Source organism: Pseudoliparis swirei, chromosome 1 (genome assembly GCF_029220125.1).
Source record: "Pseudoliparis swirei isolate HS2019 ecotype Mariana Trench chromosome 1, NWPU_hadal_v1, whole genome shotgun sequence".
NCBI lineage: Eukaryota > Metazoa > Chordata > Actinopteri > Perciformes > Liparidae > Pseudoliparis > Pseudoliparis swirei.
In genome coordinates this window covers 12548028-12566154 of record NC_079388.1, presented here as the reverse complement: position 1 = coordinate 12566154, position 18127 = coordinate 12548028, and the positions used below count along the sequence as shown (strand labels likewise).

The window sequence follows — 18127 nt, the reverse complement described above, 5'->3', positions numbered from 1 at the left end:
TTTCGCCTGTCTCACCCACACACACACTGGGTTTTGATCTGTCCTGCAGGTGTGTGTCACACGAGGTCGACACAAAACGACAGCCATTACACACAGGTCACCCTGCTGGGGCCAACAGTGCATTTCAGTTTCGTGAGCCAGTTGCAACATATTGGTTTTGTGGATGTTAACATCGTCATTATTATTATTAGATGTTCCTGCTGAATGCATATACGCACCAGAAAGCATCGGGAAAAAAATTATATTTACGAAATTCCCAAAGTATTTGGTTTTAGAAGCTTGATGACATCGCACTTCTTTATGAAATACTGCAGCGAGCGAGCTGAAAGATTATTTGCAAGCCGGCTTGGAGATGCTGGTGCTAGTCAGTCAAAATAGAGATCATTAGCCTGTGCCATTGAGTGCATTTAGTTCACATGATTATCATTTAATTTAATAAATAATAATAGAGAAAAAAGGAGCTGCTCTCTAAGTCAACAAGTTTGCTAACTGCTTCTTTTACTAATTGGAACAATATGTTGCATTTATACCTCGGACTGCATGTCTCATAACTGTCTGTGAACCATCTCTCCAAAATTCTTGGCTCTCCGTTCCCTCGGAGGTCAGCGCTGTCGAGGCGGCTTGCTATTGTTAAAATCTCTCCCATGGAAAGTCTGTATTTATAACACTTTTAACATTAGTTTTCAAACACTACATAGTCCTATAGTTACATAATTGGACATCAATGTCAATATGGAATATTTTAAAACACTATCACCAAAAGAAAGAAAAAGGAAATATATATATGTTTATATATATATATACTGTATATATAAATATATATATATACTGTATATATAAATATATATATATATGTTTATTTATATATATGTGTTTATATATATGTTTATATATATATGTTTATTTATATATATATATATATATATACTGTATATATATATATATATGTCTGTTTATATATATGTTTATATATATAAATATATATATATGTTTATATATATAAATATATATATATGTTTATATATCTTCCCTTCCTTTTTCATATGAATCTATGTATATGTGTCTTTGTCTTTGTCTTTGTGTGTGTGGGGTGTGTGGGGTGTGTGTGTGTGTGCGCGGGTGTGCGTGTGTGTGTGTGCATGTGTGTGTATGTCCTCCGGGTGTCATTGAGCTCTGGTATAAATCAGCTGGGTGTGCGAGCGTCGGGCTGCAGTAAATTAGCCAGGTTTTAATTGTGTCTGTAATAGATGACTATAATTAGTCAAGGCTCTTCCTCAGCCTCTCCTGCCCTGACATAATCTTCTCCTCACCAAACCACGCATCCCTTCGTCCCTCCATCCTTCATCTCTCTGTAGCCTGGAGGGACAGGAGTGATCTTCTGCTTCTCCTCGGATCCCCATGTCCGACCGCTTCCGAGGGAAACCCAGCGGAGAAAGGCCCTCTTCCTTTGTCTGAATGAAGACTTCCCTCCTTCCTTCAGCACATCTCATCAGGAAATCCTCTTCCCCAGAAGAAATCGTCCTTATAAAGGAAAGTTTCAACTTCAAGTTAGCAGGGTCAGTCACCTTTTAACTTGTCGTAGGTTTTCAAACAAGTATGAATCTATTCATGTCAATCTGACCCTTGTAGGGTTGTTGGGGACATAGTTAAAACCAATCATCAACAATTACATCACTTAGTCATCCCAGAAATGTACTATCTCTCCCAGCACAAGCTTTTCCAATAGTCCAGCAATACAACAAGACAACAATCCGACAAGGATCTATGACACAACGATTAGCCAGGAGGTAACAACGTAAGAGATTCTTGACACAACTTGACACAACAGACTTGGCACATGCCGTGGTCTCAAAATCTCCATAAACATGGCGGTCGGTTGTGTTGAGATGTAATAGCTGAGAAGGTCACATAGCATGCGATTCATATTTAAACCCTTTGTGACCTTTATGGCGGTATGCACCTCTGTCATGCGTTGCAACTCATTTATTCATCATGTATTTTGTGTTTATCCATTGTGCATATGTTTCAGGAGCTTCCTCGTGGTTCTCTGTGCTGTTGTTTGTGTTTGATGCTCATGAGGTGTCAGATCAGAGCCCAGCTTCAGACTTTTGTGACAAACCATCTCCTGAATGGAGAAAGAAACTGCTCGCTTTCTTGACCCGAGCTTCTAAACCACCTTAAGAAGCAGTCGCTGTGAAGTTGATCACAGACATGTCATGTTGTGCAGCTGAACTTGCACGCACACCTACACACACAAACACACACACACACACATGTTGGCTTACTGCAAAAATCACATCACCTGTTTGATAATCTGTAATGCACCTAATCACCAACGAGTGTGTGTGTGACAGAGCGGTCGGACCAATAGGATTTGACAAAGCTGACGGCCTGCACCTGATAAGGCCGGACAAAACTGAAAAATGTTGCTGCAGGGGGATCCATGCGCTGATTAGGCTTGTGTTCGATTCCTCCGGGTGCCGATTCATCAGTGTCCACTAGCGCCCGTTTACCCGGTTCTCGGGTGTCAGTGCGGTCACATCGCTGCCGGGACCTCGCCAATCTCTGTCGCACAGAATCAGCATCCAGAAGGGTGGGAGCTCAAAACCTGCTCTGCTCAAACACACACACACACACATGAACACACATACACAGCAGCGCCCTGTCCCCTAATCACAGCAACAAACATGATAAACTGTGTACACTAACCCTGCCTGTACACATAGAGACCACACACAACTTCAGCTGGAACTGACCACACACACACACACACACACACTCACACACATAAACACACATTAGTCCACTCTGAGATGTGACCCCCCCTGAAGTGCCTTGGTCACCAATCACGACCACTTTGTCAAGGCACAGGTAACCGTGACGACTCTAATCCCTGGGCAATCGGGCGGTCATTCATCACCGCCGAGAGAAGGAGAACGAGAGGAGCGGTAGAGAGAGAGAGAGAGAGGCAGGAAAAAGGGGGGCGTGTGTCACAGACAGGGGCAACGGAGCAGACAAATGGCCCCAAAAATTCAGTATTAATCAGCAACTGATTTGCTGCCCCTTTAAAGCCAATACCACTTAACGACTTGAGAGAGGGAGGGAAGGTGTGGAGGGATGGAGGGAAGACGAGTGTGAGAAGGAAAATAGAGACAAAACAAGAGAGGAAAAGAAGATGAAGAAATAAATTAAGGAATAAAGCAGGGAAAGACTGGAAGGATATGAAAGAGAAGAAAGTAAGGAAGGGGCCTTATTTGAGTGTTGCATTATAGGTGTTTGGTTTGTGACTTAGTAAAATGCTGCGTAAGGTGCTCCCCTCACCATAAACACACACACAAACACACACACACACACCAGTAGCCCCTCTGTTGATTTGTCACTGGACTTGATCAATAGCTGTGATGGAAACAGAATCAGCTCAGATGGATTAAACGTCCCAGTGGCGCTGACGTTATTTTCCCATTAAGAGAAGGCTAATCATTGCACACACACATGCACACACACACACACACTGAAGTACATACATATGCATAAGGCCCAATTGCACTGCATGGACGGAGTTTCATTTTAATTTAAGCACAGTTAGCGACGTAAACAGGACTTTATACATGTCTATAAACAAACACATACACACACACACACACACACACACACACACACACACATACACACCAAGGGCACACACATGGGTGTTAAAGAAGCTGTGACAAAAGTGCTAATAGTGTGAGTGTATTGATCGGAGCTCGATTCCCTCAACAACACACACTTTGGTCTTAAACAAAACCCCTACTTATCACTTTAATTTACAAGAAAATAAACATTTTGCAAGTTTTTCACTTTTTATTACCAATGTTAATGAAGATATAGAGTAGATGGTCATTTCTCTGGAATTTTTGTCCATGCAATGCAGACATATAGTGTTGCTGAAGTTAATTTGACATGCATCTATATCTCAAAAACCTCTATAAAACTGAAACTATTTGCAATTTATTCTTGTGAATTGTGTATTTATTAGGCACTATTTTCAGATGTGGATTAATACCTATTTGTGAGTACTCACAGCGTTAGATCAAATTTATTATCAACCTCATTCCATATGTGCTTTTGTCTGAAGCGACTTACAATAAGTGCATTAAAAAAATGGAGCAAGAGCTACAGTATATACCATCTAACACATTTGACTATAACTTTAAAAACAAACAAACACATGTTCAGTTAAGTGTTTCAAGATCTATAGCACAGAGGAATAAGAGATATCCGGTTTTGGCCACACCGGCTAGATTCACTGTTGGTTATATTTTAATTATTTTGATTTGTTCACAATAAGAGATATATGGAATACCATGAGTATTGTCCTTTAAAAAAAACAATACCACATAAGTAATAGAAATCAAGTTAACACTACAAAACCCTGTCAACAGAAGGTATGAGTTAAGTACATGCCAATAAATAAGGTAAATACAATATATAACCAAGGACACTGGGGTGAGGTGATACATTATCCGACTTTTGATGCAGGAAAGAACATGAGGCGTGAGCGCAGAGAGAGAGAGAGGAGAGTAATAGCTCTGCAGGGAGGAAGCAGGAGCCCATCTGCTGCTGGCTACCTGCTGTTCCCCCTCTCCCTGCAAGTCTACGCTCACCTTCCCTCTCTTCTTTCTCCCCTTTTCCCCTGCAGTCTTTCAAGGTACTCAGTCAGTTAGTGTCAGAGAGACATACCAGGAACTCCACACACACACACATGTACCTACAGATACAGTACAAAGCAATCATTCAGTTCATTTGTGGCTTCATATTTATACTCTCCACTCGGGGAATGCTCGTTGTTACACATACTCCTTTACCCCTCATGCCTTTCCCCCCCTCTCTGTCACAAATACCAACATAAATACATGACACACACACCCACACACGTATACAGATACACAAAACACACACACATTCTCTGAGAGGGTCTCTCTAATGGATTCTGAAGATTCCAATTTCCCCTCTGCCACCAAAGACAGAAAACCCTCTGAGCTCAATTACCCCTGTCTCACGGAGACCAGACGAGACCACAAGCGCACACACTTTGGACGCATCTTCACTTGCAATCATGGACACACACACACAACCATGCACTCCTTAAGCCACTGTGACATGTCGAGAATCACACAATCAGAGTCACGCAAGCAAACTGAGGGCGGTATTAAACCGAGGTAGATTTTCTGCGATGGGAGATAACAGGGTGAGGGAGGGGAGGAAAAATTGAGGGGTTGCTGGGAGGTGAGGTGTGGGGGAGAGGCCAGGATAGAAGATGGCAAGATAGGTTGAAGTGTAAGATACAGAGAGAAATATGGGCACCAGCAGAGAGGTAAAGAAAGATGTGAAGGGGATGTAAGAGCAGACTTGAGAGGAGGTGCAGGCCTATGGCTTCTACAGAACCCACTCTTCCAGAAACCTTATTAAATTCTGCAATTAACTGAACGTCTCAGGCTATAAATAGGCTCACTTTTCCCATTCCGTGATGTCAGTCAGCGGGCCAGACTTCGACTGTGGGGGAAACAAAACAATTTAAATTATAGCGAGGCTCTCTCTTTGTCTGGCCACCCTTTTAACGGGATAATTACTAGTCTATTCATAAGCGTTGGGCCGGGGCGATATATCACCTCTCTGCGCAGCGGTCCCGCTTTCTGTGATAAACGTCCTTTATTGGGAGGTGGGGAAGCTGGAGGAGGCTGAGGGTTAACGTGTGCCCGTTGATATCAGCTCGCTGTCTGCCGCCGGCTTTCACCAAAAGCCTCGTTCGTTAGATTGAATAGCCTCCTGCCAGAATGTGGAGAGCACCAGGAGCGCTGCACCCCGGTTTCCAGAGTGACACAGACACCCTCCCATGGGGCCTAGCGAAGAGGAAATGAGCGAGAGAGGGAATGAAAAGGAAAGAGAGGGAGCGAAAGGCATCTATTATTCAGCACGGTCCGACCCCTGCATACGCACGCCATTAAAAATAGGAAATCCATAGCGGAGACAAATGGCTTCTAAATGAAGCGCTACAGGAGGAGAGCGGAGATAGGGACCCCTGTCACATGCGCTTTAATTGTCTCCCGGGGCGATAAAGGGATTTATCAAATTCATCGGGCTATAGTAAGGGCTGTTAGGCCTTTCGACGAAGAGCGGTTGGAGAAACAGCGGAGCACGTGTTTGTTCGTTCAAAGATACGCGCCGTGAGACAGGATGGGCAAGTAATTAGAGTGGCCATAAATTGTGCCGAGCTAAAACAACTCCAGAGCCGGCTGATTGTTATGGTTAAATAAAACCCAATGCTTTGGCTGGTCCTTTGTAAGTCACATGACAAAGGGGTCGCTCAGACTTTCTGAGGCATTTACTCGGCAGGTATGTTTCAACCACCGGTGAGGACATGAAAACAATCAGTACCTTCTTGCCCATAAACTGTCACGACGCTATTAGAGTGGACCCAAAAGCACGACTCAGACAGGAGTAACAAAGAATACTGTCTTTGGTTGGAAACAGGCTGGGTCAAAACCGGGAGATCAGTCGAAGAAGCAAACAAGTCCAAAAAGGGGCGGGGCAGAGAATCAGAGGCACTGTCAGAACAGGCAGGTCAGGAATATACTCTAATAACACTGGAGAACTTGGCACGAAAACACAAGACAATCTGGCAGAGGACAAGTGGAAGTGAGGGAGCTAAATAGTGAGGGACTAATGAGGGGATGGGCTGCAGGTGAGAAGGGCGTGAGGACCAGGTGAAGGGAATGAGGGACTAACGAGGGAGTGATCAGAGGCAGGTGAGGGGAGTTGGACTGACGAGATGGTGTGACAGGATGAAAACAACTATTACAAAAAGGAAGGCGTGGAGCTAAACTGTTACATAAACTGCATTATTGTCTTCACCAGCAGGAAAAATATTGGCTTGTCAACAGCCAAGCAGACTTCACCTAAAGCACTCAAATGTTCGGGGACCTCTGACCTTTGAGAACACAAGCGCTCCTCCCACAAATGCGGCAGGAGGGAGCTACTGAGAGAGATGTTTTTAATTTGTTTCTGCTGTAAGGGCGGCCGCATGGGGTTAAGAGCAAAAGGGGAGGGGGTTTTCGGGGCTCTTTTAATTTACTCAACACAGGATTATATAAACGATTTAGTCAGTGAATAGATTGTGCTTGTGATCCATGCTTTTCAGCTTGCGCGGTAGCTTGAGTCTCGCGATGTCACGAGATCTCGCGAGAATCACCGACTCACATATCACGCAAAAATGTATCTTCTAAGGTTTCAAGTGATGAGCGGCGGGAGCACGAACCAATCAGCGTGCAGCGAGGAGCTACTGGCAGTTCTGAGGCTTAGGTGTGTGAGATGACACAGAGGCGACTAGCGGTTCTAAACAATAATGGCGCCTCCTGAAGAGGTATGCCAAGTAACGGCATCCGTTTTTTCTTTTGTTTTGATGTTTGTGTGATATGTGATCCTCTAATCCCCGCGCGCTCTCATGACATCGTGAGAATCCACTTTAAGGTAAATAGACCTCCACTGTTCACAACTATTAAAAAGAGATCAATGAGCCACCGTGTTAGGTGACCCGGGCCTTTATTACTGCACTGTAGTGGATCCTGCATATTCTCCTGCTGCCGTCACAAATGTTTATCATTAAGAAGATGAAAATAGTTTAGAGGAAATGTACAATTTAGTCCTGTTTGATTCATGTTTACTGAAACTAAAGCGACCAGGTGTTTCAGATTTCTTTTCTTTTTTTTACACATTTTACTTATTTTTTTCTCAGAAAACAAATGATCCTATTTTCAAAAATTATATTTTTAAAGCTACAAATAACCATATTCAAAGGAACTTGAGTATTTTCCATATAAATGGCATTAAGGTGAAGCCTAACATACCAAGACTTCCATTTTGTGAGTTAATGTCAGTTCCGTTGTTAGTGAAAGGCACAGACACACAACCATAATTACATGTGCTAATTAAAACAAACATTGTTTTTCCACAAACAAACTCCTGCTGCCTATTTTGTCTCTAATTTCAATTTACATTAAACAAAGTGACATGAGCCCTGCCGCTGCATTTTGGGGAAACATCAGTTACCCGAGACTGAGATTCTAATTTGGTGTAATGCTGTTTCTATTTTAGCTCTAGATACACACACATACACACACACACACACACACACACCCCTACATACATACACACATACACACATACATACATACATTTGCCTTTTCAAAACACAGAGCGGCATGCAACATGCATGATCCTCCTGGTGAGACATTATTAATGACCCCATTAAAATTAATGACAAAAGTAATTACAATTTAATTAGAAAATGAGCACTTTTTATGATTGTTACAATTACCCAACTGATGTTACAACTGACCCTATAGCGGAGTAGATTATGCCAATGTGCCCCTCTGCTTTTGAGATTACACAGGATATATTGAATCAGACAGATATGAGCGCTGAGTATAACATTTGAAATCTCTGGGCGAAATAACCACAAATTAATGAGGTAATAAACCAAAGGCATTTCAGCAATCCCAGCTCTCGTTTAGAGCCACATTTTGGAGGCAATTCCTTCACTAAAATACTTCTATGACAGTTATGGTCGTGGATAGAGACAGAAACAGAGTAGGAGAAAGAATGTATCGTCAGAGACCGAAGAAGTGTTTTTATCAAAGTGGAAATTTAGATGAAATCATAAAAATGGTGTTTAGCGTGGTATCCAAGGGAAAGTGTGTGTTTGTGTGTGTGTGTGTGTGTGTGTGTGTGTGCTGTCCTTTGTGATGGATGAATGACAGTCGGCATGGCAGCTCATCTCCTCTCAGGCGGCTGGGTGACAGAGAGAGATGTTACAGCACAGACAGCACAACCGCCACACTGGCTGGCAGGTGTCACACACACACACACACACACATATCCAGAGCATGCACCTGAATGCAACATCAAGATCGCCGTCTTTTCTTCCATGGCTTCCCCGCCACCTCTGTCTACTCATCTCCTGCACCCGCCTCCACCCCCTCCATGTTCCCTGTAAGTGAGCTGTCTCTTTGTGGGCGGCGGACTCCTCGTCTTCCTCAGAGCCTCAGACCTGAGCCCGTCAAACGCTCACCCCCCTCCCAATATGCCTCCCATCCCAATCAATGGGAGCGGCGTGAAGATTTCACACACCTCAGGCAGGCGTGAGGCAAGCAGGAGAAGGAGTGTCCCAGCCGCCGGGGGGGGGGGGGGGGGGGGGGTGAGTAGGGGTAGTGGAATGGGGTGGATGGAGGGTTGGGGAAGCAGGGGGTGATTTAGGCTGTCGGGGCGCCAGTTTGGTGGAGAGATGGGGCTTCTCTTCCTGAGTCAGACAGGGCCAATAACTCATTAGAGAGAGAGAGATGTAGAGGTGAAGATGTGGCAGAGAGGAAGCCAGGAGGAGAAGGAGATGAGGGGAGAGGCTTCTCCTCACAAAACCAAGGAGATTTTTGGTTTCCTTTCTCTCCTTCTGCCTTCCTCAACCCCTCACTTCTATCTCTTCTCTCTCTCTTCTGACCCTCCTCCTCATCATCTCTCCTTTTTTTTATTACCCCCCGCGCCGCACACACACCCTTTCCCTTCCTTCCTTCGGCAACTCCCTGTAACCCCTCTCCTCTGCCCCTCCCCCCTCCTCCTCTCCTCCTCTCTCCTTCCATCTGTCTTTCTTGCTGCAGTGCCCATGCTGCCAGGCAGTATAAATCACATCTCTGGGCTTGGCTGCAATGGGCCTGAAAATAAAAAGGCATAAAAATGTCGGGATGAGCTACGGGCTGGGGGGGAGAATTCCTTTATGATGGGTCTAAATCCTCCTCCCGCCTTGCGTCCTCCTCGGCACACACACACACACACACACACGCACGCACTCACACACATATTGCTTGTAGATGCATACACATGCACAATATACGCCACTACTTTGAAATGATCCCCCCAAACTGTGGCAAACAGAGTCTCTCTCTCTCTCTCTCTCTCTCTCTCTCTGACACCTGTGCAACCCTCCAAACACATTCTGCCACACATCAAATGAAGCTCTTTGTCGGCTATGACCAAAGTTGAGACGTTGTCTCACTGTGTGTCTTTAAAGAGACAGTTCAACTAAAACTCCAGTTTATGTTGACCTCAGCCTGTCACTGTCATCTGCCCTTGGACACATTTCTCTTTGTGTGAGATGACGGTGGAAAACCATCAAAAAGTTTCAGGTTGAAGGTCACGCTACTTGAGGCCCTTTGATGATTTCAGTCCATTCCTATCTTGAGTTTTTTTTAAGTTGAAAGAAATATGCAAGATGATGCAGAAAATAGAATTCACAGGTGGCAAAAGGATAACGCTTCTGTAGATGGGGACTTTACCATTTTTGGGGATATCAAATGATGAAATGTTCACAAAAATGATATACAGGGAGCTCCTCTAAGGTTTAGTCTACTATTATTGAGGGGTAAATGCAATGGCTGGGAGAGTTAATGTGCACAAAGTACCCAAAGCCGTCCTTCTTTACTGTCTAAAATGGATTACAGAATAAAGGAGAGTCACTTTACTGTATATGATGTTTATTGTGCACAATTTATGATCTCTCTACTCTCCATCTATGTATCGTTCTGAGTAAATAAACCAATAAAAGATGATTGAGGTGGCCTATAACATATTGAAATTAACCTGCTGGCAGAGATGCATTGTAAAGGTTGTCTAAATGATTATGGGAATGAAGATGGACGTGAGTGAAAGCACGGTGGATTGACAACTCCATCACCTGCTAAACCCACCGATAGCTCAGAATTGTCCTTTAATCTACGTCCCGATGTGCACTTTGTCAATTCTATTAGATCACACTGCGATCACACACACACACACACACACACACACACATATAGAGTGATGATGATGATGATGGTGAGCACCTCCCTGGGTGAAGCCGATTCAGTCACAGTTGGAGCCATCTCAGACCTAATTATGCCTGGTTTGGCGTTTTAACTGTATTGATCAAAACGCTGAAACAAACAAGAAATGCTTATCAAGCTGGAAAGAGCCCTCAGGAGTGTGTGTGTCTGTGTGTGTGTGTGTGTGAGCGCGCCCGCATACTCCACAGGGGTGAGTGTAAATGATGGCGCAGGTTTAAGAGGTGGTGAGATATTGGTGGTTATAAAAATTGCAATTTTGAGCTTATGAGTTATAATTACAGCCTCCCCTCCTTCACCCCTTTTACACCACACACACACACACACACACACACAACCAGATATTTCGGCCTCGGGACATGCACAAGCACACACAGACACACACATCGAGATATGCACGGACTCGCACGCACAAATGAGCTCGTCCGTCGCAGCACTAAGTGTACAATGCCCCGCTCTGATGAGCAAGCTCCCGTCGACCTTGGAACTCTCTGGAAAGACAATGCAATGGGAGCCATGCTGCGAAAAAAGGGAGGAGCTGGGGGGTGGTGGGAGTAGATAAGGTGGAGGGATGGATGGAAAGAGGGACAATAGATGAGAGAAGAAGGGAGAGAAGGGAGAGAAGGAGAGAGAGAGGGTAAGTGGTGGTGCTCAGGGCAGGGCAGGAGGGCAGTGCTCCCTCCCTCCTCTCCATCGCAGCTCATCTTGAATGCAAATGTGGTTTCTATACGGTCCCTTTGTGCCGCTTCTAACTGCTCCAGAGAGAAGCAATTACAACCGCTCCATTCGCTCAGAGAGCGAAAGACACGCATGGATAGAGAAGGGTAATTAATAAAGAGATAGGAGGGACGAGGGCGGAGGAGTGGAGGTGAACACATACCTGTGGAGGACCTTCAAGTGGGATTGCAGCGTGGTGTTGACTGCAGTGGCAGTTTGCTGTTGACACACACACACGGTCGTTGACCGGCTCATATTTTCTGACCGACTACTCTGTGAAAGGTCAAAGGTGAGAGGTCATTAGCATTACATCAGAAGCGTTATGTAGAGTGCGCGTGACACTACATTACACCGTGGCCCTCGGTAAATATGCCCCATCTGTCTTCGAGTCGTTATTCCTCCGATCATTGCATCAAGGACCTGAACCCCGCAGAATGTATTGAATCAGAGGAACTCCATCTGGATATGACATCACCCTCCATCGCTCTCCGTCTTCGTGCCGACGGAGAGTCGGAGAGCCGGTGCCGTATCCTGCCGCAGTCACAGTGACCGGGCGGCGTTGCAAGGTACGGTGGGAGTTTTTATGGCCGTCATTTGGGCCGCTAATATGTCATCTCCATTAGCCGACTTTTAACACTCGCAGATAGATGGCCATGTGACATTTATCTGCGCACGGGTCGTATTTTAGCTGTTAAATGGCTGGCAATGTGCGGAGTGTGTGTAAAATAGATGTGTGTGTTTTAGCCGTGCAATGGTGGGTTGGGGAGGGCGAGGGAGATGCATTGACTTTTAATGATGCTCTATGCAATAGCACTTTAGAGGTAATAATCACGAATACAATGCAAGTCGTCACCTTTGACCCCTCCCGTCGCCCGCTCGCAAAAGAGAGTAGATAGGAAGGGGAGCCGGCTGCAAGGTCGAGCCATAGGCCCCCTTCCTCAACAGTTAGACAGCTGAGGTACAGTGGGCAGGGACCTGCAGTCAGCAACAAAAAAACTACAAAAGAGAAGAGCTAATTAACTTTGTCTTCAGAGAGATGATGAGGGTTGAGAAAGAGAGTGGGAATTAAAGAGTGAAAAGGAAGAGAAGTGGAAAAACACTTGGGAGCTAAAATAAGTGCAGGGGTAGGGTGAGTCTCACACAAAAATAATTGCTCGTATAGATTTTGCCATTGTTGGCTTTTGCAGGGTCAAGGAGGTGATGCCATTCCCTGTGCTGGCTTCAGGTGAAAGTCTAAATGAGCTAATAATTTAGACTCATAAACTAATACAAATATTGACGGCCACCACACGTATTGAAAAGCATTAGAAGGACTCCTGCCATAAAACGGCTCTAAATATGATAAACCATCTCGTCATTTAACTCGTCGCGTACAGCGGAACCTTTCCCCCCCTGCTCATAAAAACACCATCCACTGCGCTGCGTCGAAAACCGGAGATGTTCCGTGTCATTTTATGTGTTGCCTACAGGAGCTCAGTCACCTGTCCAGCGGCACTGAAGTTGACTAATGTGACAGAAAATTAACAATTAAAAATATCACACGGGCCCAGAGCCACCACAACGTGGGCTGTTCACAACTCAGTGGACACCTTAATTGCTTTGAAATACAATTGGGCTTGGGCTTTGTTTGGTATTTCGGAGGTATGAAGCGCATCAATGCACTCTGGAAATTGAGTTATAAATTACAGAGCTGAAATAGACATGTTCCGTGAACACAATATCCAAATCCTCCACGTTCTCTGCCACAAAATGGCAGATGTGTGCGTGAACGCAGACACAAGATGGCACTGCATTTTGATAGGAAATTGACTGTCTCCGAACCGGTGTATGGCTGTCAGGGGGTACGTTGATAAGGTCAAACCTTAACAACAAACCGAGATGGAGAGCTCCAACCACAAACCAGTGGGACTCCAGAGAAAATGTTCATTCATCCACAGCTTTCCCACCAGTGTATACAGAATATGCTCGTGTGCATTTGTGCTCACAGCTGTCAGTGTATCCATGTGCTCGGCAGATGAATACAGCTCAGTGGCTGGTGTGTGAAGTCACTGACAGCTTCATTATGGCCCGAGCGTACAGCGAGACCGCACCATGCAGGGGAAGGAGAGCAGAGGACAGACAGGGGACAGGCCAGGGTTACTGTTGGGCCGGCCCACGTCAGTCCAGCAGTTGGGGTGGGTGGGTGAGGACAGCTGCTGTCTCCTTTAATGAGCCTTCGCTTCTTTCATCAGCTTTCAATGTACAGAGCTGTCCTGCACTGGCCCCGTCCAATCCCTGAAACACAGTTTGAAGCGGCCTCGTTTATGCAGGTGATTCCCAAGAGTCAGTAATGGTTAAATTAATTCACTGTCCTCCTTTAATTAGACCGTCTCACCTGGGACAGAAGTGACACAGGGATGAAATGTGACCAGCAGGGCCCCTTTCTAGTCAAAAACTCAACATGGAATATTCTTTATTTAAATCCAACACATTGACCCTTACAGTAGCAAGTTACAGCTTAGAGAAGCAAAGGTCACTTTGACTGAAAGTGTGCGATAGTTTGTTAGATAACCCTACATAAAAATACATGACATCCAATATAAACCCTGTAGTAAATCCTGCCTTTGTGAAGGTTGTAATGTTCGCTTTTATTAAAAGTGTAGGCATTTTAAAGAAGACTTTAAAACTACATTAATCGCCACACAATAAACTGCAGTGTAAATCAAGCATTAAAGACTTGCATCCACCTACTGTAGGTCCTGTGATGTCTACGCTCCCTCTACTGGGCTTTTACAACAGCGCAGGACTGTTGCTCTGGAGTCCGTTACACGTCAAGACCCAACTAAAGACAAAGTGCTGACCAAAGTCAATAGTATGTACACAAAACAGAGATATTTCAAAAAAATACAATTTATTCATCCATTTGCAAATCATAAAAGCATTCAGATGTGTTTCTAAAACTCCAGTCTACAATTCAATCCCTTGCCAACCTCAGTACAGCCTCAGTGCAAATAAAAATATATACATCGTAAATATTTAAGAAATCATCATTTTATATTGTAAATGTTTACTATACATTTTCTTAAAACATCTTTTTTTCAGCACATTCATTTAAATTATCATGATATTGCTTTAAGAAAACTAAAGCAAATTATAAAAAAGGAAAAAGAAACACAAAAGGGAAGAATGAAGTTAACAAAAAAAAAAACGTTCTTTTAAATCTTTGGACGTCAACCAAGAAAAGCAATAGCGCCATGTAGCATCATCAACCAGTTGATTAAGCACAACTGCCGTGTGTCAGGGCGCAATGAGTGTGGGAAGGAGTTCTGAAGACGGCTGCACAGCTCTGGGTCTGTCAGGACCCCAAGAAGAGGACAGGGCTTCCCCGCTTAGACCCAAGCCCGACGAACAAGAGCTGCAGTGGGAGGAGTTAATTCAGCATCAGAGATTACAATTTATTTATACAACTATGCTCTGTAAAACCATTTGGTCAAAGGTCATACCTTTCAGTGTCAGAGTCACAGGTGGCCTTGTCCTCCAATCCGCTGATGTCACCGCTGCTGGAACGCTGGATGGCTTCAGCCACGGTGTACCTGGTCTGACCGCGCGCACACCTCGACATCCTTGAGACGCTGAGGTCTGACTGGAGGAACAGGTGGAGTCGACTGTCCGATAACAAAAAAGGCCTCTGAAGAACACTGGAGAAGGGAGGGGTTTAATGGCACCATTTCTAGAGGTGAATGTAGACATTTGAAAATAGTTTAATTAGTTTAGAGCAAGGTCACCTTCAGAGTCCAAAAGTGCTCTCACTTTCAGCAGATTAATGGGGGGGTGTTCTTTTTTCCCAATAGGTACCACTAGATGGCAATGCATTGATTGCTTTAACTTTGCAGAAACTCACCTTTCTAAAAACTCCTGAAAGCCCTTTATCCTCTGAGCGACCTGCTCAGCGTTTTTCAGGCTGAAGAAGGGATTCCAGGGCGGCAACTTGGGTAACTCCCTGGACAGAGAGCAAAGAAAAAGGCACTCATTACATGCTTATTCAAGTCCCACATAATGGACATGCACTCTTTAAATGTAATGAATGTGAGGCACAAACTTGTCAACATACATGATCAGAGCATTCTGTTCCAGACTATGTCGCAGCCAAACAAACTCACTGTAACGCCGCCTTACACAGGACGACTTTTTTCGGAAGCACATGCTATTCGTCTGCAAGGAAACAGCAATTCATTAGACTTAGCACATCAATTCAAAGTTAGCCCCACAAAAATGTTCTCCCTAGTGGCACATACTTCTAAACAGATCTCGTAGTCAACGTGCGTGTGCCAGAGGTCATCCTTTTGAAGCCTTGGATCCTGAACGCCAATGCTGATAAACTCCTGCAAAGTTCAGAACCAGGGTCCCATTGCATGACGAAGCATTGTTAAAAAAAAAAAAAAAAATTTAAATCACAACCAGCTGCATTTCGCCAACATCAGTTTTTTTTTTTACTGGTGCTTATTTTGGGATGTTATCAAAATGTCAAATTAGTTGACTGCACAAATAGAGACAAGGATAAAGTGAGGAGAATGGTTGACCACTTACAGATTGACAGATGGACAGAGTGTGCAGCATACTGTCCATTGTGCAAAGACCTGAGAGAGACAAGTCTGTATTATAGAAAATAATCTGTTCAAACTTAACAGTACATTTTAGTTCAATGTTACATGATTAAGACAGCAGAAACAACTGGGGAATGAAGTAATGTCAATAGTCCTTTGTTTTCAATGCTAGATCCATTTGGTGGCGATTAATTATTTAAGAAGCCAAAGTGCAATCATTTGGCACAGATAGGTTAAAGGGGAACAAAGGGCATGAGGATTTAGGAAATCTTTACCCAACACACTTTAATATGTAAACACGCATTTGGAAACAAATACATCCTGTTCTGGGCCACAACAGACACCGGCAATCTCAGCCCTTTGCTCATTCATGGATCTTGGTTTTCTGGATCGTGGTCCATGCCTACTACCCATTATTTATAATTGATGTCATATTCATTGAATGTGTTGTAATGTTCATGTTGTACACATGACATGTATTGCTTCCATCCATCTGGGGAGAGGCATTCTCCTCTGTTGCTCTGCTGAAGGTTTCTTCCCTAATTAAATGTTCCGTTTTTTGGAGAGTTGTTCCTGATCCGATGTAATATCCTGGGCCAGATGACGCGTGTACAGATTGTAAAGGCCCTCAGAGGCAAATCTGTGACTCTGGGCTATACAAAATGAACTGAATTAACCAAATAAATAGCCATTATAATTAACGTAACAAAATTATAAGTTTGCTTACAAACTTTCAAGCAAATGTGCTAACAAACATTATATCCTCCTCAGATAATAACTGGACATTCAGACGTGGCATGCAGCTTTTTCCTAAGATTCCACAACATCCCTCACATGACAGTCAGTCTAAAGGCTCAATGTGCTCTATCAGCACCCTAGACAGCTTAATGAGATACATGCCATTCACGAATCAATAAGTAGCCAACAAACAAAGTCCCGAGGTGCCCTCAAAAAAAGACTTTGATCCAAACTTACTGAAAAACATTACATGAAATCGGCTATTAGAGAGCAAACTCATTTAATCTAATAAGATACACTACTGACTGCATGTTATTGTTCAAGACACTAATTTATCTAAATGGAAACAGGGCCACAAAATGACTCATCTGATGGGGTTTTAAAAACAACAACAGCAGCGGCGTCAACGGGCCCCTTCGCTCGCCTCCTTCCAACACCCTTGCTTTGACAACTCATTTACACACTGCCCTCTTTTATGATCTCATCCACACACACACCTGTAAAGTTTCGTGACTGCATCTTCCACAGATGTTTTTGCCAGCTATACTACGACTAAAAGTCCCCAGACCAAACAATTATAACGCTCACGTCTATCTGCAGAACCCAGGCAGGCTATGTATATTAAATACAAATTAACGTTGATGACATTTTAATATACAGTCATATAAAACTACATTAAATAGCCTATGAGTAACTACCAATACACTCAAAACATGATTATAAAAAAAAAAAGATATTTAGATATTAGTAAACATCTTTCCAGTTAGCTAGATTAAGGTAATAAAGCTCCAACATGTCAACCGCCTTTGGGAGAATAACTACTATTTAAAAAAACTACAATATATGTCTACAAAAAAAACAGCAAACATAGTGAGTTCGTCCTACCCGTTGCCCTGGCCGTGCAGTACGCCGGTGTCTGTGAGCGAACAGGAGCAGCGCCGTGGTATAAGGCTCGAGGCTCAGCTGCTAATACTCCACACGCAGCGCGACCTCTGACTCTGTGCGTGTTGGCGGGTCTTTCAGTCCCTTACGGTCCATATCGTTATAAAATAGCCGCTAAATAAGATGTCGTAAAAACAACTTCGCCACAGGCAGAACCGATGTCAGCCGTCTTAATGAAACGTGTCTGCTAGCTGTGTCCTCCACGCGCACCTGTCCGCTAATGCACCGGGTGCAATCAGTCTA

General features: G+C 44.1%; 1 protein-coding gene across 1 annotated transcript; it reads right to left on the bottom strand.

Moving 5' to 3' along the window:
- Positions 1–14573: 14573 nt before the first annotated feature.
- On the bottom strand, positions 14574–17857 carry snx10a (sorting nexin 10a). Its single transcript, XM_056417520.1, has 7 exons — positions 17828–17857; positions 16188–16237; positions 15896–15982; positions 15712–15812; positions 15502–15600; positions 15104–15298; positions 14574–15015 (listed from the first exon to the last, which is right to left on the bottom strand). The coding sequence occupies exons 2-7, from the start codon at positions 16224–16226 to the stop codon at positions 14898–14900; spliced, it is 639 nt and encodes a 212-aa protein (XP_056273495.1). The 5' UTR covers positions 16227–16237; positions 17828–17857; the 3' UTR covers positions 14574–14897.
- Positions 17858–18127: the final 270 nt, after the last annotated feature.

Excerpts from the sequence above, each read along its gene's own strand:
- snx10a (XM_056417520.1), bottom strand. The coding sequence starts at position 16,226 with ATGGACAGTATGCTGCACACTCTGTCCATCTGTCAATCT. Across the intron at positions 15,299-15,501 it reads TTTCAGGAGTTTTTAGAAAG|TGTTCTTCAGAGGCCTTTTT; the intron begins GTGAGTTTCTGC and ends TCCCTTCTCCAG. Across the intron at positions 15,016-15,103 it reads TGTGACTCTGACACTGAAAG|CTCTTGTTCGTCGGGCTTGG; the intron begins GTATGACCTTTG and ends CTCCCACTGCAG.